Source organism: Gracilinanus agilis, chromosome 4 (assembly GCF_016433145.1).
Source record: "Gracilinanus agilis isolate LMUSP501 chromosome 4, AgileGrace, whole genome shotgun sequence".
NCBI classification, from domain to species: Eukaryota; Metazoa; Chordata; class Mammalia; order Didelphimorphia; family Didelphidae; genus Gracilinanus; species Gracilinanus agilis.
In genome coordinates, this window is record NC_058133.1 from 486433421 (window position 1) to 486449908 (window position 16488).

General features: G+C 53.0%; 1 protein-coding gene across 3 annotated transcripts; it reads left to right on the forward strand.

Annotated features, from left to right (window-relative positions):
- The first annotated feature begins 7527 nt into the window (after positions 1-7527).
- NEK8 (NIMA related kinase 8) lies at positions 7528-15393 on the forward strand. 3 transcript variants are annotated; one of them, XM_044672845.1, is made up of 16 exons: positions 7528-7758; positions 8462-8667; positions 8760-8992; positions 9144-9275; positions 9536-9744; positions 10096-10180; positions 10655-10691; positions 10932-11116; positions 11203-11353; positions 11552-11628; positions 11962-12079; positions 12470-12620; positions 13021-13184; positions 13272-13430; positions 13954-14112; positions 14517-15393. In XM_044672845.1, exons 1-16 carry the CDS (start codon positions 7712-7714, stop codon positions 14543-14545), a joined length of 2142 nt encoding a protein of 713 aa, XP_044528780.1. In that variant the 5' UTR covers positions 7528-7711; the 3' UTR covers positions 14546-15393. The 3 variants fall into 3 exon arrangements, with proteins under 3 accessions (XP_044528780.1, XP_044528778.1, XP_044528779.1); XM_044672843.1 differs by lacking the exon at positions 10655-10691 and having other exon boundaries at positions 7629-7758; positions 10096-10175; positions 10935-11116; XM_044672844.1 differs by lacking the exon at positions 10655-10691 and having other exon boundaries at positions 7664-7930; positions 10096-10175; positions 10935-11116.
- Positions 15394-16488: the final 1095 nt, after the last annotated feature.

The following is a 16488-nucleotide window of genomic DNA, read 5'->3' on the forward strand; positions in this document are numbered from 1 at the left end:
TCTCTCTCTCTCTCTCTCTCTCTCTCTCTCTCTCTATATATATATATATATATATATATATATATATATATATATATATAGGTATGAGATAGTATTTGTAAAGTGCTTAGCACTGTGTTTGGAACACAGCAGGTGTTTAATAAATGTTTGTCCCCATTCTCTCTCCATACTCCTAAGGTAAAGAAATATATCCTTATTGTCTCCCTCTATAGAATGTCAGCCCCTTGAGGGAAGGGATTGTTTGTTCTTATCTTTGTGTCTCTAGAGGCTAAAGGAGTGCCTGGAATATTCATACATGCCTGTTGATCATTCTTTCTCTTGCCTCGATTTCCCTTATATCCAAGAAAGAGGTTTCTATGTCTTCCCTGATCCCCATTGGAAGACTGTTAGCTTCTTAAGAGCAAGGCCTATTTGTGTCTCTTTCCATTCCTATCAACACCTAGCCCCATGCCTTGGATCTATGCCATGGACTTGAAGCATCATTTATGGAGTGAATGAATGAATTCTGGAGGCAGTTTGATTCTTCTACCCTTTTCCTTGGAGATGCAGAAAAGTCTCTTGAAAAACTTAGTTACAATACACTTGGGGTAGAAGAACGGAAAACTGTTTCCTCTTTCCCAGCTGAATCATTCCATGACCTTGGGACTTCCCCAGTGCCTCCTTGGGTAAATATGAAACTCTGGCATGACTCCCGGGCCCAGGTAATGCCCCACCTACTCCTTGCCCTTTATTTGAATAGGACACCACTCCTGTCTATGGGTTTCTTTATGTTTTGGTTCAGTTTTTACAGTTCAGGTGTCTTAAAGAACTGTGTATCCTGAAGTCCAAGTATCTGCCACAAGCTCATCAGGGCATGAGTCACTACCTAGTCAGGTGAGTCCTGCCAGAGATTAAAAACCAACAGAATGACTTTGCAGCTAACTGGACTCAATTCAAGAAACATTATAAAGTGCCTGCTGTATGCTAAGCACTAGGTCAGATCCTGGGACCGAAAAGACAAAAAATAAAGGATCCCTCCCCTTACAAGGAACTAGGTGCCTAGCAGTCCAATCTAAAGTCTTTACAAAGTATTTTGGGAGAGGACATGGGGCCAATGTGAAGGACACTTTGTTAAGAGAAATAATACTGCTCTCTTCTTTGAAGAGGTCAGAGCCTAGAGGCAGGGAACATTGTATACTCTGACAAACTGTTTGTGTGTTGATAGTTTTATTGAAAACTTTCTTAGGAGACATGGATCTTGGGAGGCAGGCAGGGCTACATTTGGAAATCAAAGTGAGTTAAAACAAAACATGTCAATGATAGTAACAAAAAAAGTAAAAGAACTGGATCCCAGAGGGCACCCTCAGAAGGGCAGGATGGAGGCAAAGGAGGGATAAGACTGACATAGGTCGGTACGAGAGTGCCGGGGATGGTAGCCAGGGAAGGAAGCCTTGCATGAGGCAACCTAAAACTCAGATCACAGGGATTCTGAGAGGGGCCATAGGGGGGGCCGTAGCTTGTCATGATCTTCAACATATATTGATTTATGGAGTGGTAGAAAGAGGAGAGAGGTTCAGAGAATGACTCAGAGCCTAAGTCCTGCCCTATGTTCTAGGCAAGTGGAGTCCCAGTGTCTTGCTAGTTTTAGAGAGTTGAATATGACAGGGTTGAAGTACTGGTTCCCATCCACTGCCTTATTGTTCCTGCTGCCAAATTTAGTTAGAGAAAATTACTTAACCCTTCTGCCTGGCTCCTACAAAAATTGTTTTTTAAACCCTTACCTTCCGTTTTAGAATCAGTACTATGTATTGGCTCCAAGGCAGAAGAGTGGTAAGGGCTAGGCAATAGGGGTCAATTGACTTGCCCAGGGTCACACGGCTGGGAAGTGTCAGAGGCCAGATCTGAACCCAGGACCTCCCATCTCTAGGCCTGGCTCTTAATCCACTGAGCTACCCAGCTGCCCCCTCCACTACAAATTGATGTCACACAAGCTTAACTGGGTCCTCACTACTTCTATATCTCCCTTATCTACTCACTATCCCTCTCTCCACAAGGTTCTTCCAAACTTTTTCATCTTTCAAACCTCCCATGCTTCCCTACCCTATCCCCTCTCAGTTGGGAACTTTGCCCCACATATTATTTTCAAAAATGTTGGGCATTCATCATGAGTTTCTTCTCTTTTCCTCATATCACTCAGATGCCTTTTGCCATTATCAACTCCTTCATCCCTGCCTTGATCATTTAATCAACAGACCTTCAGTAAGCACCTTCTGTGTGCCAGGAATCAAGCAAAGCACTTTGGATACAAAAAAGGCAAAAGACAGTTCCTGATCTCAAGTAGTTTACAATACAATGGGGCAGTCAACAGGCAAATAAGTACATACCCAAAAGGTATATAAGGGATAAATAGGAAGTAACAGAGAGCTTCCTGGAAAAGGAGAGATTTTCCTTGGGATTTAAAGGACACCAAGGAAGGCAGCAGTTGGATCCAAGGCAGGGAAAGCATTCTAGGGAAGGGGGACAGTCAGAGAAAATGCCCAGAGTTGAGAGATGGAAGGTCTTATTCATGGAACAGTTAGAAAGTCAGTATCACTAGATGGAAGAATATATATGTTGAGGAAGGGCTTTGAATGTCAAACAGAGCATTTTGTATTTGCTTCTGGAGGCAAAAGGGAGCCACTGGAGTATATTGAATATATTGATCTAACATGATCAGATCTGAGATTTAGGAAAGCCACTTTAGAGGCTAAATCAGTGGTTCCCAAACTTTTTTGGCCTACCGCCCCCTTTCCAGAAAAAATATTACTTAGCCTCCTGGAAATTAATTTTTAAAAAATTTTTAATAGCAATTAATAGGAAAGATAAATGCCCCTGTGGCCATCATCACTTCCCTGGATCGCTGCAGCACCCACCAGGGGGCAGTAGTGCCCACTTTGGGAATCACTGGGCTAAATGAATGAATTGAAGTGGGGACAGAGGCCTACCCACCAGAAGGAAACCACTGTAATAGTCTAGGCTTCAGATGATGAGGGAATCTGTATCAAGGTGGAGAGCAGTGTCAGAGGAGAGAAGGGGGTGAATTCAAGGGATGCTGCAAAGATGAAATTGGCAGATCTTGGCAATAGCCTGGCTATAGGAAGGTGAGTGAATCTGTGGCTGTCTCACTAACCCTTCTACCAACATAAGCAGGATGCCATTCCATGCAGTTTCCTCCCACAGATGGTGGCTTTGGCCATCCCTACCGTAACACTTCCTTTCAATCTTTCCCTCTCTCTTGGTTCTTTCCTTATTTCATACAAATATGTTCATATCTCTCCCATTCTCAGAAACCCTTACCTGCATAACTACAGAAGTTCATCTATTATAGGTATCTTCCCATCCTCTTCTCTGGCTCTCTTCATAGCCCCTTACCATCTTTTTTTTTTTTTTTTAACCTCATCATTCTCCCTCTCCAAAGTTACCAGTGAAATGCCAGACCAGGGGTGATGGAGAGTTTGAGGTGGGAAAGATAGATTTGAAAGTCATTAGCAAAGAGATAATTAAATCCATGAGAACCAAGCAAAGTAGTATTGAAGACAAAGAGAAGATGGAGTCCTTCGGGATACACATTCAAGATTTTGACCTGGATGAGGTCAGTGGAGCAAAAAAGATTGAGAAGTGAGTAACCAAGAAAGAAACGGACATAGCAGGGAGGAAATGGTGGTCAACAGTGTCAAAGGCTGCAGAGAAGTCAAGGAGATTGAAGTTGGAGAAGAAGCCATTGGATTACAGAGGTATCCCCAAGGACTCTGCCTTCTCTTTTCCCTCAGCTACTTCATATTTCACTGCTTCACTTTTGTCTTGACACCCCTGGTCTCACCAACTGCCTTTTAGACATCTCTAACTAGATGTCCAATAGACATTTTAAACTCAACATATCTAAAATTGAACCTTTCCCCCTAAACCCTTCCTGCCTTCTATCTCCTGTCACTGAAGGAAGCAACACTATCCTTTTAGTCCTTGAGGCTCCCAACTGAGGAGACATCCTAGACTCCTGACTCTCTCACCTGCCATGTCCAAGCTGTTGGTAAGGCAGGGTGATTTCACCCCCTTAAGTCCTCTGACACTGCTACCACTGTGGTACAGACTCATTGCCTCACACCTTGATTACTATAATAGCCTCTTGTTGGGTCTGCCAGCCTCAAGTCTCTTAGAAATCCAACCCATCCTCCAATCACTAGTGATCTTAATCATTTCAGATTTTGGATTGAGAGCTGAAAGACCATCTAATACAAACCCTCTCTCTCATTTTACAGATGAAAATAATGAGAGCCAAAAGTTAAGTGACCTGCCCAGGGTCACATAGCTAATAAGTGGCAAAGCCAGGATTCAAACACAGATCTTTTGACTCTAAAAATTCCCATTTTATTATTGTATCATTCTGCCTTCCTACAATTGGTTCCAAGGCAGAAGAGAGGTAAGGGCTAGGCAATGAGGGTTAAATGACTTGTCTGGGGTCACACAGCTAGAAAGTGTCTAAGGCTAGATTTGAATTCAGAACCTCCCATATCCAGACCTGGCACTCTATCCACTGAGCCACTTAGCTGCCCCAAAGTGATTTTTCTAAAGCACAAGGCTGACCATGTCTCCTTCCCCCATTCAAAAAACTAGTGGTTCCTATTACCTTTAAGATCAAAATGCTTTGTTTGGCATTCAAAGCCCTTCATAACCTCCCTTCTCCCTCCTCCCCAATCCGGTCTTCTTATACTTTACTCTCCTATACCTACTCATCTATCCATGACACTCTGGGCATTTTTTCTGACTGTCCCCTATGCCTGGAATGCTCTTCCTACTCAGTTCCACCTCCTAGTTTTCCTGACTTCCTTTAAGACCCAACTAAATTCACATCTTCTACCGGAAGGCTTTTCCAATCTCTTCTAATTCTAGTGCCTTCTCTTCTTTAGTTATTTTCTATTTATCCTGTAGAGTCATTAGATAATGCAGTGAAGAGAGCCCTGAACCTGGAGTCAGGCAGACCTGAATTCAAATCTTGTCTCAGACACTAACTTTGTGACCCTGGACAAACCAATTAACCCTATTTGCCTCAGTTTCCTCATCTGTCAAATGAGCTAGAGAAGGCAGTGGCAAACCACTCCAGTCTTCCCTCCCCCCCAGGAAAACCCCCAATAGGGTCAGAAGAGTTGGACATGACTGAATAACATTTATCCTATATATAACTTGTTTGTATGTATGTTCGTTTGTGCCCTCCCCCCATTAGATTGTAAGCTAGTTGGAACTGTCTCTTGTCTTTTTCTGTATCCTCAGTGCTTAGCACAATTCCTGGTGTACTGATAACTGATAGGTACTTAATAAAAACTGATTCTCAGATCAGAATGGATTCTGCCACAGGACTCACTGAGGTTAAGATTATTCTCCTTAGGATGGGCTTGTGCATCTCCCTCTCTAGAGAGAATGATAAGAAAACCAGAGTTCTATTTCTGCACCTGTGCTTGGAATAGAAAAATAATTGACTTGTGTGTATATAGTGTTTTTTTTCTTAAGCTCTTACCTTCTGTCTTGGAATTGATACAAGTATTGGTTCCAAGGCACAAAAGCAATAAGAGGTAGGCAATCGGGGTTAAATGACTTGCCAAGGATCACACAGCTAGGAAGTATCTAAGATCATATTTGATTTTTTTATTCAAATAATTTTTATTTTCCTAATTACATGTAGTAATCATTTTCATTACGTTTTCAAAAATTATAAGATCCAAATTGTCTCTCTCCCTTCCCCTCTCAGAGATGGAGAACAATTTGATCTGGGTTATACATGTGCAGTCACGCAAAATACACTTCCACATTGGTCATTGTTGTAAGAGCACACTCATACAAAACCAAAACAAAACCATAAATGTATCTGACTCCAAGAATTCCTTCTCTGGAGATGGTAAATCCCATCTTCACAATGGACAGAGCATTCCTTGTCATACCTAACTCCTTTGGTATTGTCCCAAATCATTGTATTGCTGAGAGTATGAGACCACATTTGAAGCCAGGACCTCCAGACTCCAAAGGCTGGCTCTCTATCCACTGAGCCACTTAACTGGCTCCTAGAGACGGTGTTTTAAGGTTGTTGCTCACAGCCTTCCATAGAACTCTAGATCTTTATTCATATTTGAATTTCATATTCGTAATTCTCTGAGAAAAGAAGTCGAAGATCAGACATAGGTTACATAGCTCCTGTCAGAGGCAGAACTGAAACCCAGATTTCACTCTACCATGATGGAGAGAAGGTGGAGGAAGCAGAGGAAAGACCAGAGTGTTCTCTGAGTTGGACAGGAGAAATAGGGAGAGATTGAGACAGTTGGAAGTGAAGAATTCTGGGTAGGAGCTGAGGATGGGGGAAATGAAAAGATAGACATTTGACAAGCATCTATTAAGTGTCTCCTTAGTGCTAGACATTGAGATAAGAGTTGGGGATAAAAAGAATCCTTGACCTCAAGGTACTTACATTCTATTGGAGGAGACAGTATGCAAACTATGGATAAATAAGCTATATACTAGATAAATTTGGAGGAAAGGCAGTAGCATTAAGGAGGACTGGGAAAAACTTTTTTTGGTCAATTAAAAAAATTTCAGTTATGTGTAGAAACGATATTTGACAAGTGTTTTTTGACATTTTAACATTCAGATTTTCTCCCTCCATATCTGGGAAAGACTTTTTGCAGAAGGTGGGGCTGTTGTCGAGACTTGGAAGAAGCCTGGGGAGACCTCCAGACATAGGGGAAGCTAGTCCATGTAACGCTCAGGTTGGGGGCTGGGGATTTGGGGCTCAGAACTTTAATCGGGCCAGGGCCACTGGATCTCAAAGCGCTCCTGGAGGAGTAAAGTAGAAGAGTGGAATCAACAGGATTTCCTATTTGCTCCTGGACCTAGTAAGGAGCCAATGCAGGCTGAGTATTGCGTTTGAGGTGTGGTGATGCAGATGAAGGTGAAGGGGGGGTGGGATGGGGAGCCATCGAGGGGGGGCACCGGGTGAGTCAAAGGCCGTTGGGTGAAGGGAGGTCAGTAAGGGAGACTAGGAGCTCGGAGACTAAGCTCAGTGATGGCAAAATGCAGAGGAATTGGATTCAAGAGAGACACCCGCCCAGGGTGTAAATCTCTGCTCTGGCGGGGAAGGGATTTATTATGTAAATAGGGAGTAAGCTACACATAAAGGATTTGTGATTTCATTTAGGTCCAATCTTTTTCGTTGTATATGGAAATGCTTGTTTTATTTAGTTTTGTAAAACTTGGGGGGGAAATAGACACGATGGGCTCAGAGGGAAAAAAAAATCAAACTCAGTTCGGATATTCGCTCTGTGTCTTGGAGCAAGTCGCCTCACTTCTCTGGGCCTCAGTTTCTGGACCGGTAAAACGCGGCTTAAGAGGTGCGGAGGAGGGGAGGTTCAATTAAGCTAATGTATGGAAAGTGCTTTGTAATCTTTAAAGTGTTTTGGAAATATCCACTGCGAGGGTCTCGAAGGGAGATGGTGGGGGGAGGGGCTAGAGGAGAAGACTAGGAGGGGCGAAGGTGCGGGGTGGAAGGCACCCAACGGTCCCGCAAATAGCCTCTCCCCAGGAAGGAGGGGAGGACACGCAGGCAGGGAACAGTCTGCGCACGCGTCGTGGGCGCTTTTTTTTTTTTTCTTCCCTCCCCCTCCCCCTTCCCCTCCCTCCCGCGGCCCCGGAAGCGGGAGCCCGAGAGGACGCCATGGAGAAGTACGAGCGGATCCGGGTGGTGGGGAGAGGCGCCTTCGGGTGAGGCAGGGCACGGGCCGCGGGCGGGAGAGGGGGGAGAGCGAAGGAGGAAGGCAAGGCACAATCGAGAAGGGACGGACCAACGCGCAAGTCGGATGCATCGAACCTGAGAGCGCCACTCTGGCCCTTGTGGGATCTGCTCCAGCTCTCGGAAGTTCCACCCTAACTTCCGGTCCGACCCCCAACTAACATGGCGTATCCTTAAGCTCCGCCCCAGTTGACACGCCCCTTTCTACCCGCCCTCCTTTGGTCCCATTCCTTTAGTTGCCCCAGGTCCTTGAGTGCCCCTCTATTCCTAGTTCCAGCTGCCCTCTGCCCCTCTGCGTCCATGCTTAACGTCAGGCTTAGATTCAAAGGACCCAGGTTCCAATCCCAATCTAGCGCTTACTCGTTCTATGACCACTATCAATCACTCAACCTCAGGGACCTCAGTTTCCCCATCTGTAAATGGGACTCTGCTTGTCCTGACCTCGGGGGGGGGGGGGAACCTCAATTTCCCTGTCAATAAATGGGATGCATGCTCTGTTTTCAGATCTTATGTCCCAACTTATTGGGGAAGAATCCTCCATGGCCCTCTGTAAAATGGGTTCTAGACGGCCCTGCACTGGGGTCCTAGCGATCCCATGATCCTCTAAGGCCTTCCCCACCCCAGCCTTCCTCCCTGGCTGCGGGGAATCACCATGTCTTGGGGGGGGTGCTTCAGGATCGTGCACCTGTGCCTGCGGAAGGCCGACCAGAAGCTGGTGATCATCAAGCAGATCCCGGTGGAGCAGATGACCAAGGATGAGCGGCTGGCGGCCCAGAACGAGTGCCAGGTGCTCAAGCTGCTGAACCACCCCAACGTGATCGAGTACTACGAGAACTTCCTGGAGGACAAGGCCCTCATGATCGCCATGGAGTATGCACCAGGTCAGGGCACTGCCAGGGGGCACCAAGAGCCCTGGTGCCTACCAGCCCCCTCTTGAGGCCGGCCTGGACCTCACAGCCCTCTCTGCCCTCAGGCGGCACGCTGGCGGAGTACATCCAGAAGCGCTGCAACTCCCTGCTGGACGAGGAGACCATCCTGCACTTCTTCGTGCAGATCCTGCTGGCCCTGCACCACGTGCACAGCCACCTCATCCTGCACCGAGACCTCAAGACCCAGAATATCTTGCTGGACAAACAGCGCATGATCGTCAAGATAGGGGACTTTGGCATCTCCAAGATTCTGAGCAGCAAGAGCAAGGCCTACACGGCATGTGGGCGGGGCACCTCGGGGCTCCTCCTCCTCCTCCTCCTGGGGAAGCGGAGGCGGGGCTTGTGTGAGGCGGGAGGCGCAAGGGGCCCCCACCCGGCTTCAGTCTCCCAGTTCTCATCCGCCACTGTCCTCTCCCTCTTCTGCGCAGGTGGTGGGAACCCCGTGTTACATCTCCCCCGAGCTGTGCGAGGGCAAACCCTACAACCAGAAGAGCGACATCTGGGCCCTGGGCTGTGTCCTCTATGAGCTGGCCAGCCTCAAGAGGGCCTTCGAGGCGGCGGTAAGGCCCAGGGTGGGCAAGCTCCCACTCGCCTTCCCTCGGTGACCCCCGACTTGGCTTTTCCCAAGTCCAGAAGTCCTTCTCTACTGGCCCTGACCGCTCTTGATGCCTCTCCTAAGCCCTGTCTCTTGCCTCCCTCACGTTCAAGGCCCTCTTCTCCCCCCTCAGCTGGGAGACTTCCCCAGGGTTGGCCAGGCCTCCCCCCACCCCCACACCCCTTCGAAGTCTCTGAGGGGTCTGCCTGGGCTTTGTGTGCACAGAACCTCCCAGCCCTGGTCCTGAAGATCATGAGCGGCACCTTTGCGCCCATCTCTGATCGCTATAGCACGGAGCTCCGGCAGCTGGTGCTGAGTCTGCTGAGCCTGGATCCCGCCAGGCGGCCCCCGCTGAGCCACATCATGGCCCAGCCCCTGTGTGTGCGAGCGCTGCTCAATCTCTACACCGACGTGGGCAGCGTCAGGATGAAAAGGCCCGTGGGGGGGGGCAGCTTGGGGGTGCCGGGCATGGGGCTGGGCACAGGCAGGAAAACAAGACCGAAGAAGCAAGCCCGGAGCAAGCTGTGGCTTCTGAGGCACCTCCAGTCATGGCTTGGGGGTAAAAGGGATCCCATAAAACCCCGTGTTCAGCCTCCTCTGTGGCCTGGCCCGGGGTAAGCCAGCCTGTGAGAACAGAGGGGGTCGGCACCCGGACCCTGCCTTGCTGGCCTCAATCTGCCTCCAAAGGAATTATGGGCCTGGCCCAGCCTTCACATGGGACCCTGGGGAGGCTGGGAGGTGAGCTGGAGGCGCCAGCAGCCAATGTCCGTCTGTCCATCCCACAGGGTGGAGAAGCCCCTGGGTGGCATACCCCCTGTGCCAGGCAGCCGAACAGGCAGTAGGCCAAGCGGCCCCCGATCCCGAGGTGAGGCGGGTTCAGATACCGTTTACTAAGCCCTGTTGGGGTCTGCTGGAGAGAGACAGATTTTACTGGGTTTCTTGTTTGCACAAGGAGGAAGGGGGACCAACAAGCCTTTCTTAAGCATTGTGTGCCAGGGTTGATGTCCAGGAGGCCAAAAGGGGCACAGTCTGCCCTCAGGGAGCTTATGCTTAGATGGGGGCAACCTGGAAACCCCCGGGGCCATCTGAGATGTGCCTGCGGAGTGGCTGGGAGGAAGCTGAAAGGCTTTGGGGGGCTGGAAGGGCTTCTGTGGAGGGGGTTTGAGTTCATTCTGGAAGAAAGCTGAGGGATTGAGGAGGGAGAGCACTCCAGCCATGGGGTGCAGCCTGAGCCTGGAGCCCAGAGGTGAGCGTCAGCAGAAGGAATAGCGAGGACGCCCGGAAGCCGGGCTTATATTCCTCTGGTGGGGGGATGCTCCATGGAGGAGGGAACCCCAGAATGAGGCCTTGAACAATAACATCACACTCCTGTGGAGCCGGCCAGGGTTTGCAGAGCACCCTCCCTATAAAACGCTGGGCTGTAGGGGCACTAATGGGCAGCTGGGGCTTGGCCGGACGCTGACAGCAGGCACAGCGCCTGTTTGACCCTGAGCAAGTCACTTAACCCTGATGGTGTAGCCCTCATCCTTCCATCCCAGAGCTGTTCCAAGACAAAGCATGCAGCAGGGCGCTGTTCTTTTGGTGGCTCTGGGAACCCTGAAGCATCTGCACCTCCTCCCTTCAGGTGTGCCCCAGGGGCCATCCCGGCCGGCCATCCCCCCTCCCCTGTCCTCTGTCTACACCTGGGGTGGCGGGCTCAGCGTGCCCACGAGGCTGCCCATGCTCAACACGGAGGTGGTCCAGGTCTCGTCCGGGCGCACCCAGAAGGCCGGCGTCACCCGGTCGGGCCGCCTCATCCTGTGGGAGGTGAGTGGGTGGCGGTGCCAAGCCGGGGCAGGAGGGACAGGGCATGGCCTCCGACCCCACTCAGCGCCCTCTCTGTCCCCACACAGGCGCCCCCCATGGGCGTGGGGGGAGGCGTCCTGCTGCCCGGAGCCTTGGAGCAGCCACAACCCCAGTTCATCTCAAGGTTCCTGGAGGGCCAGTCGGGCGTGACCATCAAGCACGTGGCCTGCGGGGACCTCTTTACCGCTTGCCTCACTGGTAGGGGCCGAAGGGCAGAGCCGGGTACAGGGGGGGGTCTCGGGATGGTGGAAGGGCTGGGCTACTCCTGGGCTCCAGCTGTGGGGCCCTGGAGGGGCTGACGACGAGGGAGCCTTCTGTGTGTCTCATTGAGGCCTGGGAGAGAAGGCCTCTGCCCTCTCCTGGCCACTCCAGCGGGTCCTCCTTGTGCCCCTCCAGACCGAGGCATCATCATGACTTTCGGCAGCGGCAGTAACGGCTGCCTGGGCCATGGCAGTTTCACTGACCTCAGCCAGGTGGGTGCACTCTTTGGGGGAGGCCCCTGTTGGAAGGTCTGCCTCCTGGGGGGGGTCAAAGGGGAATCCCCCGAAACCTGCCCGTCCCCTGTGGGGGACACACCTGCCTGGATTCTGGCAGGGTGGCAAGGCGGGGATTTAAAGAAATGCCACCCTGAGAGGAGTTTCTAGCTTGGGATGGGGACTGGGTGATAAAAATGTGGATCTTTTGTGGGGGGGTTCCACACCCCCACAGGGAAGCCTCCCTGGGCCTCCAGCTGGGACTCTGCTCTGAAGGCCAAGGAAAGGAAAGGCAGCTTAGGGTCCCATTTCCCCTCTCCTTTCCCCTTTCAGCCTACAATTGTGGAGGCCCTGCTGGGCTATGAGATGGTGCAGGTGGCCTGTGGGGCCTCCCACGTCTTGGCCCTATCCACAGAGCGGGACCTGTTTGCCTGGGGCCGTGGGGATGGCGGTGAGGGCCAGCCCTCTGTACTAACCAGCTCTAAAACTGGCTGCCCCATGCTGACACCCCCATCCTAACACTCCCCAGCCCTCTGAGGCTTCCTCTCCCCATCTGGCATGGCACAGGACAGCATGAAGCCTCATTCTTAGTCTGGCGGAGATGCTGGATGCTCCCAGCTCTGGCGAGGCCAATGGGGGAATGGCGGGGAGGGGGACTGGGCACACCTTACCAGACCTCCCCGTCATCTTTGACTTCCACAGCTTAACCCTTGGCTACTGCCCTCCACCTCGAGTGACCTCCAGCTTGTCTCTAGGGCCCTGCCTCTTTGTCTTGCCCATTGCCTTCTCTCCTGGCCTGGGCCGTCCCTAAGACTCATCCTCTCTTCCCCTTGCCTGGCAGGCCGACTGGGGCTGGGCACCAGGGAGTCCCACAGCTCCCCACAGCAGGTGCCCGTGCCCCCTGAACAGGAAGCCCAGTGGGTTGTGTGTGGCATTGACTCATCTATGATCCTCACAGTCCCTGGCCGGGCCCTGGCCTGTGGGAGCAACAGGTGAGAGTATGGGGGGCGAAGCTGCCCCAGCCAGGTCCCTGGAGCTCCCTTGATTCAGTTGTTAACATTAATGTCTGCTTTGTGAAAGATACTGCCGCCCCTCCTGTGCCACCTCAGGATCCGGGGCCTAGAAGTCTCAGGCACAAGGTAGCCCTCTGTTCCTGCCTCTTGTGATGCCCTCTTGTCTGGCCCTTAGCCCCTAGTCTGCCCCTCTCCCCTAGTGTCCTTTCTCCCTTTGGCCAGCCTCTCACCACCGGCTTTGTTCCCTCTTACACATCCGGATGTGACAGATTAGGGGAGAACGAGCTCCCATCCCATACTGTCTCCTTTGGTCCCCTGGGTCCTCACCTGTAGGACCCAGGGCCTGCTTCCCTATAGAGTTCTCCCTTCTTTCCTGCAGGTTTAACAAGCTGGGATTGGACCGAGTGTCCCCTGGAGAGGAGCCCACCCCAACTGACCAGGTGGAAGAAGCCCTGAGCTTTATGCCCCTTGGCTCTGTACCCCTGGACTCAGAGCCGCTGGTCAGCGTCGATGTAGGCACTGCCCACTCTGCTGCCGTAACAGGTGGAGTTTCTCCGCATTTGAGTTGAGGGAGGTAGGACTTGCTCTCTCCTAGGAGACCCTTTAGCTCAGCCTCAATTTCTCCCTCAGCCTCTGGAGAATGCTACACATTTGGCAGCAACCAGCATGGGCAGCTGGGCACCAGTGCCCGACGGGGCAGCCGAGCCCCGTGCTTGGTGGCAGGGCTCCAGGGCATCAAGGTGGTGATGGTGGCTTGTGGGGATGCCTTCACTGTGGCCATTGGTGCAGGTGAGAAACAGGTGCCATGGATATCCCTGGGTCCTGGGCATTGTGTTCTGGGCAGTGCCTCAAGTGGGCACCCAGCCAGGCTGCTATAGGGGACATTTCGCTGGGTTTGGTCCCACCTCTGCCATGGACTCTCTGGGTACCATTGGGTCACCACCGTTGTTCCTCCTGGACCTCAGTTTCTTCATTTGTAAAATGAGGGTGCTGAACTTGAATGGCCATTGATCTCCCAAACTCTGGCTTATGAGAGGTGGTCAGAGGGCACCAGGCAATACCCAGGAATAAGTGGATGTGAGGACCACAACTCAGCTAGGGCTGGAGGACACTCTGGAGTGAGGGGAGACCCAGGAATGAATGTGGGCTTGGATGCTTGGTCAGAGTGTCCCAAGCTTCCTCATCAGTCCACAGGGTGGAAGGAGCATGGGGGAAGAAGTTCTTGTCTGGGCTTTTTTGGGCAGTGGTGGGTACCCCAAGAGGAAGGAGCTGGCCTTTTCTGGTCATTCCCTCCTTGGATTCTTCCTGGCAGAAGGAGATGTGTACACCTGGGGCAAAGGTGCCCGTGGCCGCCTGGGGCGGAAGGATGAAGATGCTGGGCTCCCCAGGCCTGTGCAGTTGGATGAGGCTCAGCCCTACACAGTGACCTCTGTGGCCTGTTGCCATGGGAACACCCTGCTGGCCATCCGCCGTGAGTCCAGCCCCTATAGGTGCCCCCTTTTTGGGGGGCCCATCAGCCTTCTGGCCCTGTCTGCTTCCTGCTTTCCTTGCTCATAGCCTTCTGCCCAGCACTAAGGCCCTCTCAGCTTTTGAACCTTCCCAGAGAGGTCCCTCCCGTAAGGGGACTGACAGGCAATCCCCTCCCCCCCCCCCAAGCACCTGTCTCAACCCAAGAGCTCAAAACAGAAAGCACAGGAAGCTGTGGTGGGAGATGGTGAGCCCTCAGGGGAGCCACCCCACGCCCCTTCCCAGTAATGCTCCCTCTTTCCCTGCACAGATGCTATTTGGGGACTGTTGAAAGCCTGCCTGGGGAGGGCAGGTGGGTGGCACTGCCCACCTCTGGGACTGAAGCAGTGTCTTCACTCTTTTTTCCAGCTGCCACAGAGGAATCCATACCACCTTGAGGATCTCAGGCCACAAGAGAGAACAGATACCTCCCCCTCCTCCCTCCTTGCCACCCCCAGCTGGTATTGGGTGGCACTAGCTGGCTCTGCCTTCCATAACTGTCAAAAGCATTTGGGCCCGTATTCTATGGTGCTCCCCTCTAGTCATGCACAGGGCACAAAGCCTTCCACGGGATTGGAAACACCAGGCTTTGCCCCCCAACTCCTCCTTCAGCCCCTGCTTTGTCATGCTAGGCTTGCCTGGGGGCATTCCGGCCTGGTTTGGGTTCCTAAAAGCTTCTGTAGACAACCTGGGCAGGCAGGGATGGGGCAGGTATCATGCCAGGCCTCTGGGAGACAGGCATGGAGTGTCTCCCCAAGACATGTCCACAGTCCAGGACAGGCAATTCGTGGCCCCTGGACCTGTGTGGAGCCTGGATGCCGGGGCGCGGGACACACGGCTCCAAGAGGCATGAAGAGGCATGTTTGGGCCTGTCCCTCTGCTTGCCTGGGGGAGGGAGACCATCAGGAAGGGCAGCTGCCACCCCCACACCTGGCAGCACTAGTGGGTATCAGGGAGATTCTGGAGGGCACCTGGGTATCCGCAGAGGTGTGAAGTATAGAAATTGGCCTGGCAAAGCTGTCCAGGGAGGCCAGAACAGGGGGCGGTGGCGCAGCTTCAGGCAAGTTTGCTCCTTTTTGGGGTCTGCAGGCCTTCTCCACAGGACTTTCCAGGGCTTGTGCTGGAAGGAGCATCTCTGTGTGCTCTCTGAGAGGGGCCTGCAGTGCCCCCTCAGGGAGGTGACTGGGGTGGGGTGGGGGCTCCCACAGGGCTGGGAAGTGGCGCAAATAAAGCAAGCTAAAGACCAGGTGGTTTGCCTCTGAGTTAATTACAAAGGAGTGTGTGTAGCCTGCTGGGGTGTAGAGGACAGACACCCAAGGGCACGGATAAGCCTGGGACCTTGGTTGCCGGGCAGCAAGGGGAGGAATGTGGGTGCAGCCAGGTGCCCCAGGGCTGAGGTTTCCTCTGGCCCGGTGCCCAGTCTTCTCTCCCTTCCCCTCTGGGTGCCCTTCTCTCTCTGGCCTGGGCTCTGGTGCGGGTTCCCGGCTGGCTCCGCTCTCCCTAGGGCCTCAGGTTGCCATGCTGCTTGGCAAACTTGGGCTCCAAGAACCTGCCACGTGGGTCCGTGGGGAGCTGGGGCAAACCCTTCCCTCCCGCCCTGGCTCTCACTCGTTTTGTCGCCTCCTCTTCGTTCCCCCCCTGACTAGGGCTTCCAAAATAGCCGGCCCATTTGCCTAGGACCCGCCTTCCGGGGCTCTCAGCCCCAAGGGCCGGCCCCCAGAATCCCGGTTAAAAAAAATGCAGGTTTGGGCTCAGCCCCTGGGCCCGGAGCGGTCCTGCCAGAGGACCCACACCTGGGGCTGTGGGTGTCGGATTTGTCTCCCTTGGCCCGGATCCCAGAGTCCTCCGGATCCGAGCAGCCCTCCCTCCTCCCTCTGCGGTCAGCTGGGCAGGACTCCCCGGACCTGGGCAGGGTGGGGAGCAACTGCCCTTCCTCCGCTTCCGGAGAGCTCGCGGAGTACGCCTGAGAAGCCAGCTAGGGGGGGGGGGGGGGGAGGGGGGCGTGCCTCAGGATCCAGAACTCCTCTCGTGCTAGCCGGGCCTTTACTTACCCCGACGTGGACTTGGCAGGGAGTCGGGGTGTGGGGTGGGGAATGGGGACAGGATACCCTTAAGGTGGGGAGGGGGGAAGGCAGCCCCGGATCACTGGCTGGCTGGAAAGGACTGAAGACGAATGAATGAGAGAGGGAGAGTTGGGCACCTAAAGGTGAGGGTCAGGGAGCAGGGCGAAACCGGGCACAGGGGCGGGGCTTGCAGAGTAGATCTGGGGCGCTGCCCCCGCCCCTCGGTCAGGGGCTCCCGGCGTTGGGGGGAGGGTCAGCGGGGGATGGCCGGCGCTAGG

Coding starts and splice junctions, on each gene's coding strand:
- NEK8 (XM_044672845.1), top strand. CDS start 7,712: ATGGAGAAGTACGAGCGGATCCGGGTGGTGGGGAGAGGCGCCTTCGG. Junction 9,745..10,095: donor GGCAGCGTCAGGATGAAAAG/GCCCGTGGGGGG, acceptor TCCATCCCACAG/GGTGGAGAAGCCCCTGGGTG. Junction 12,080..12,469: donor CTGGGGCCGTGGGGATGGCG/GTGAGGGCCAGC, acceptor CTTGCCTGGCAG/GCCGACTGGGGCTGGGCACC.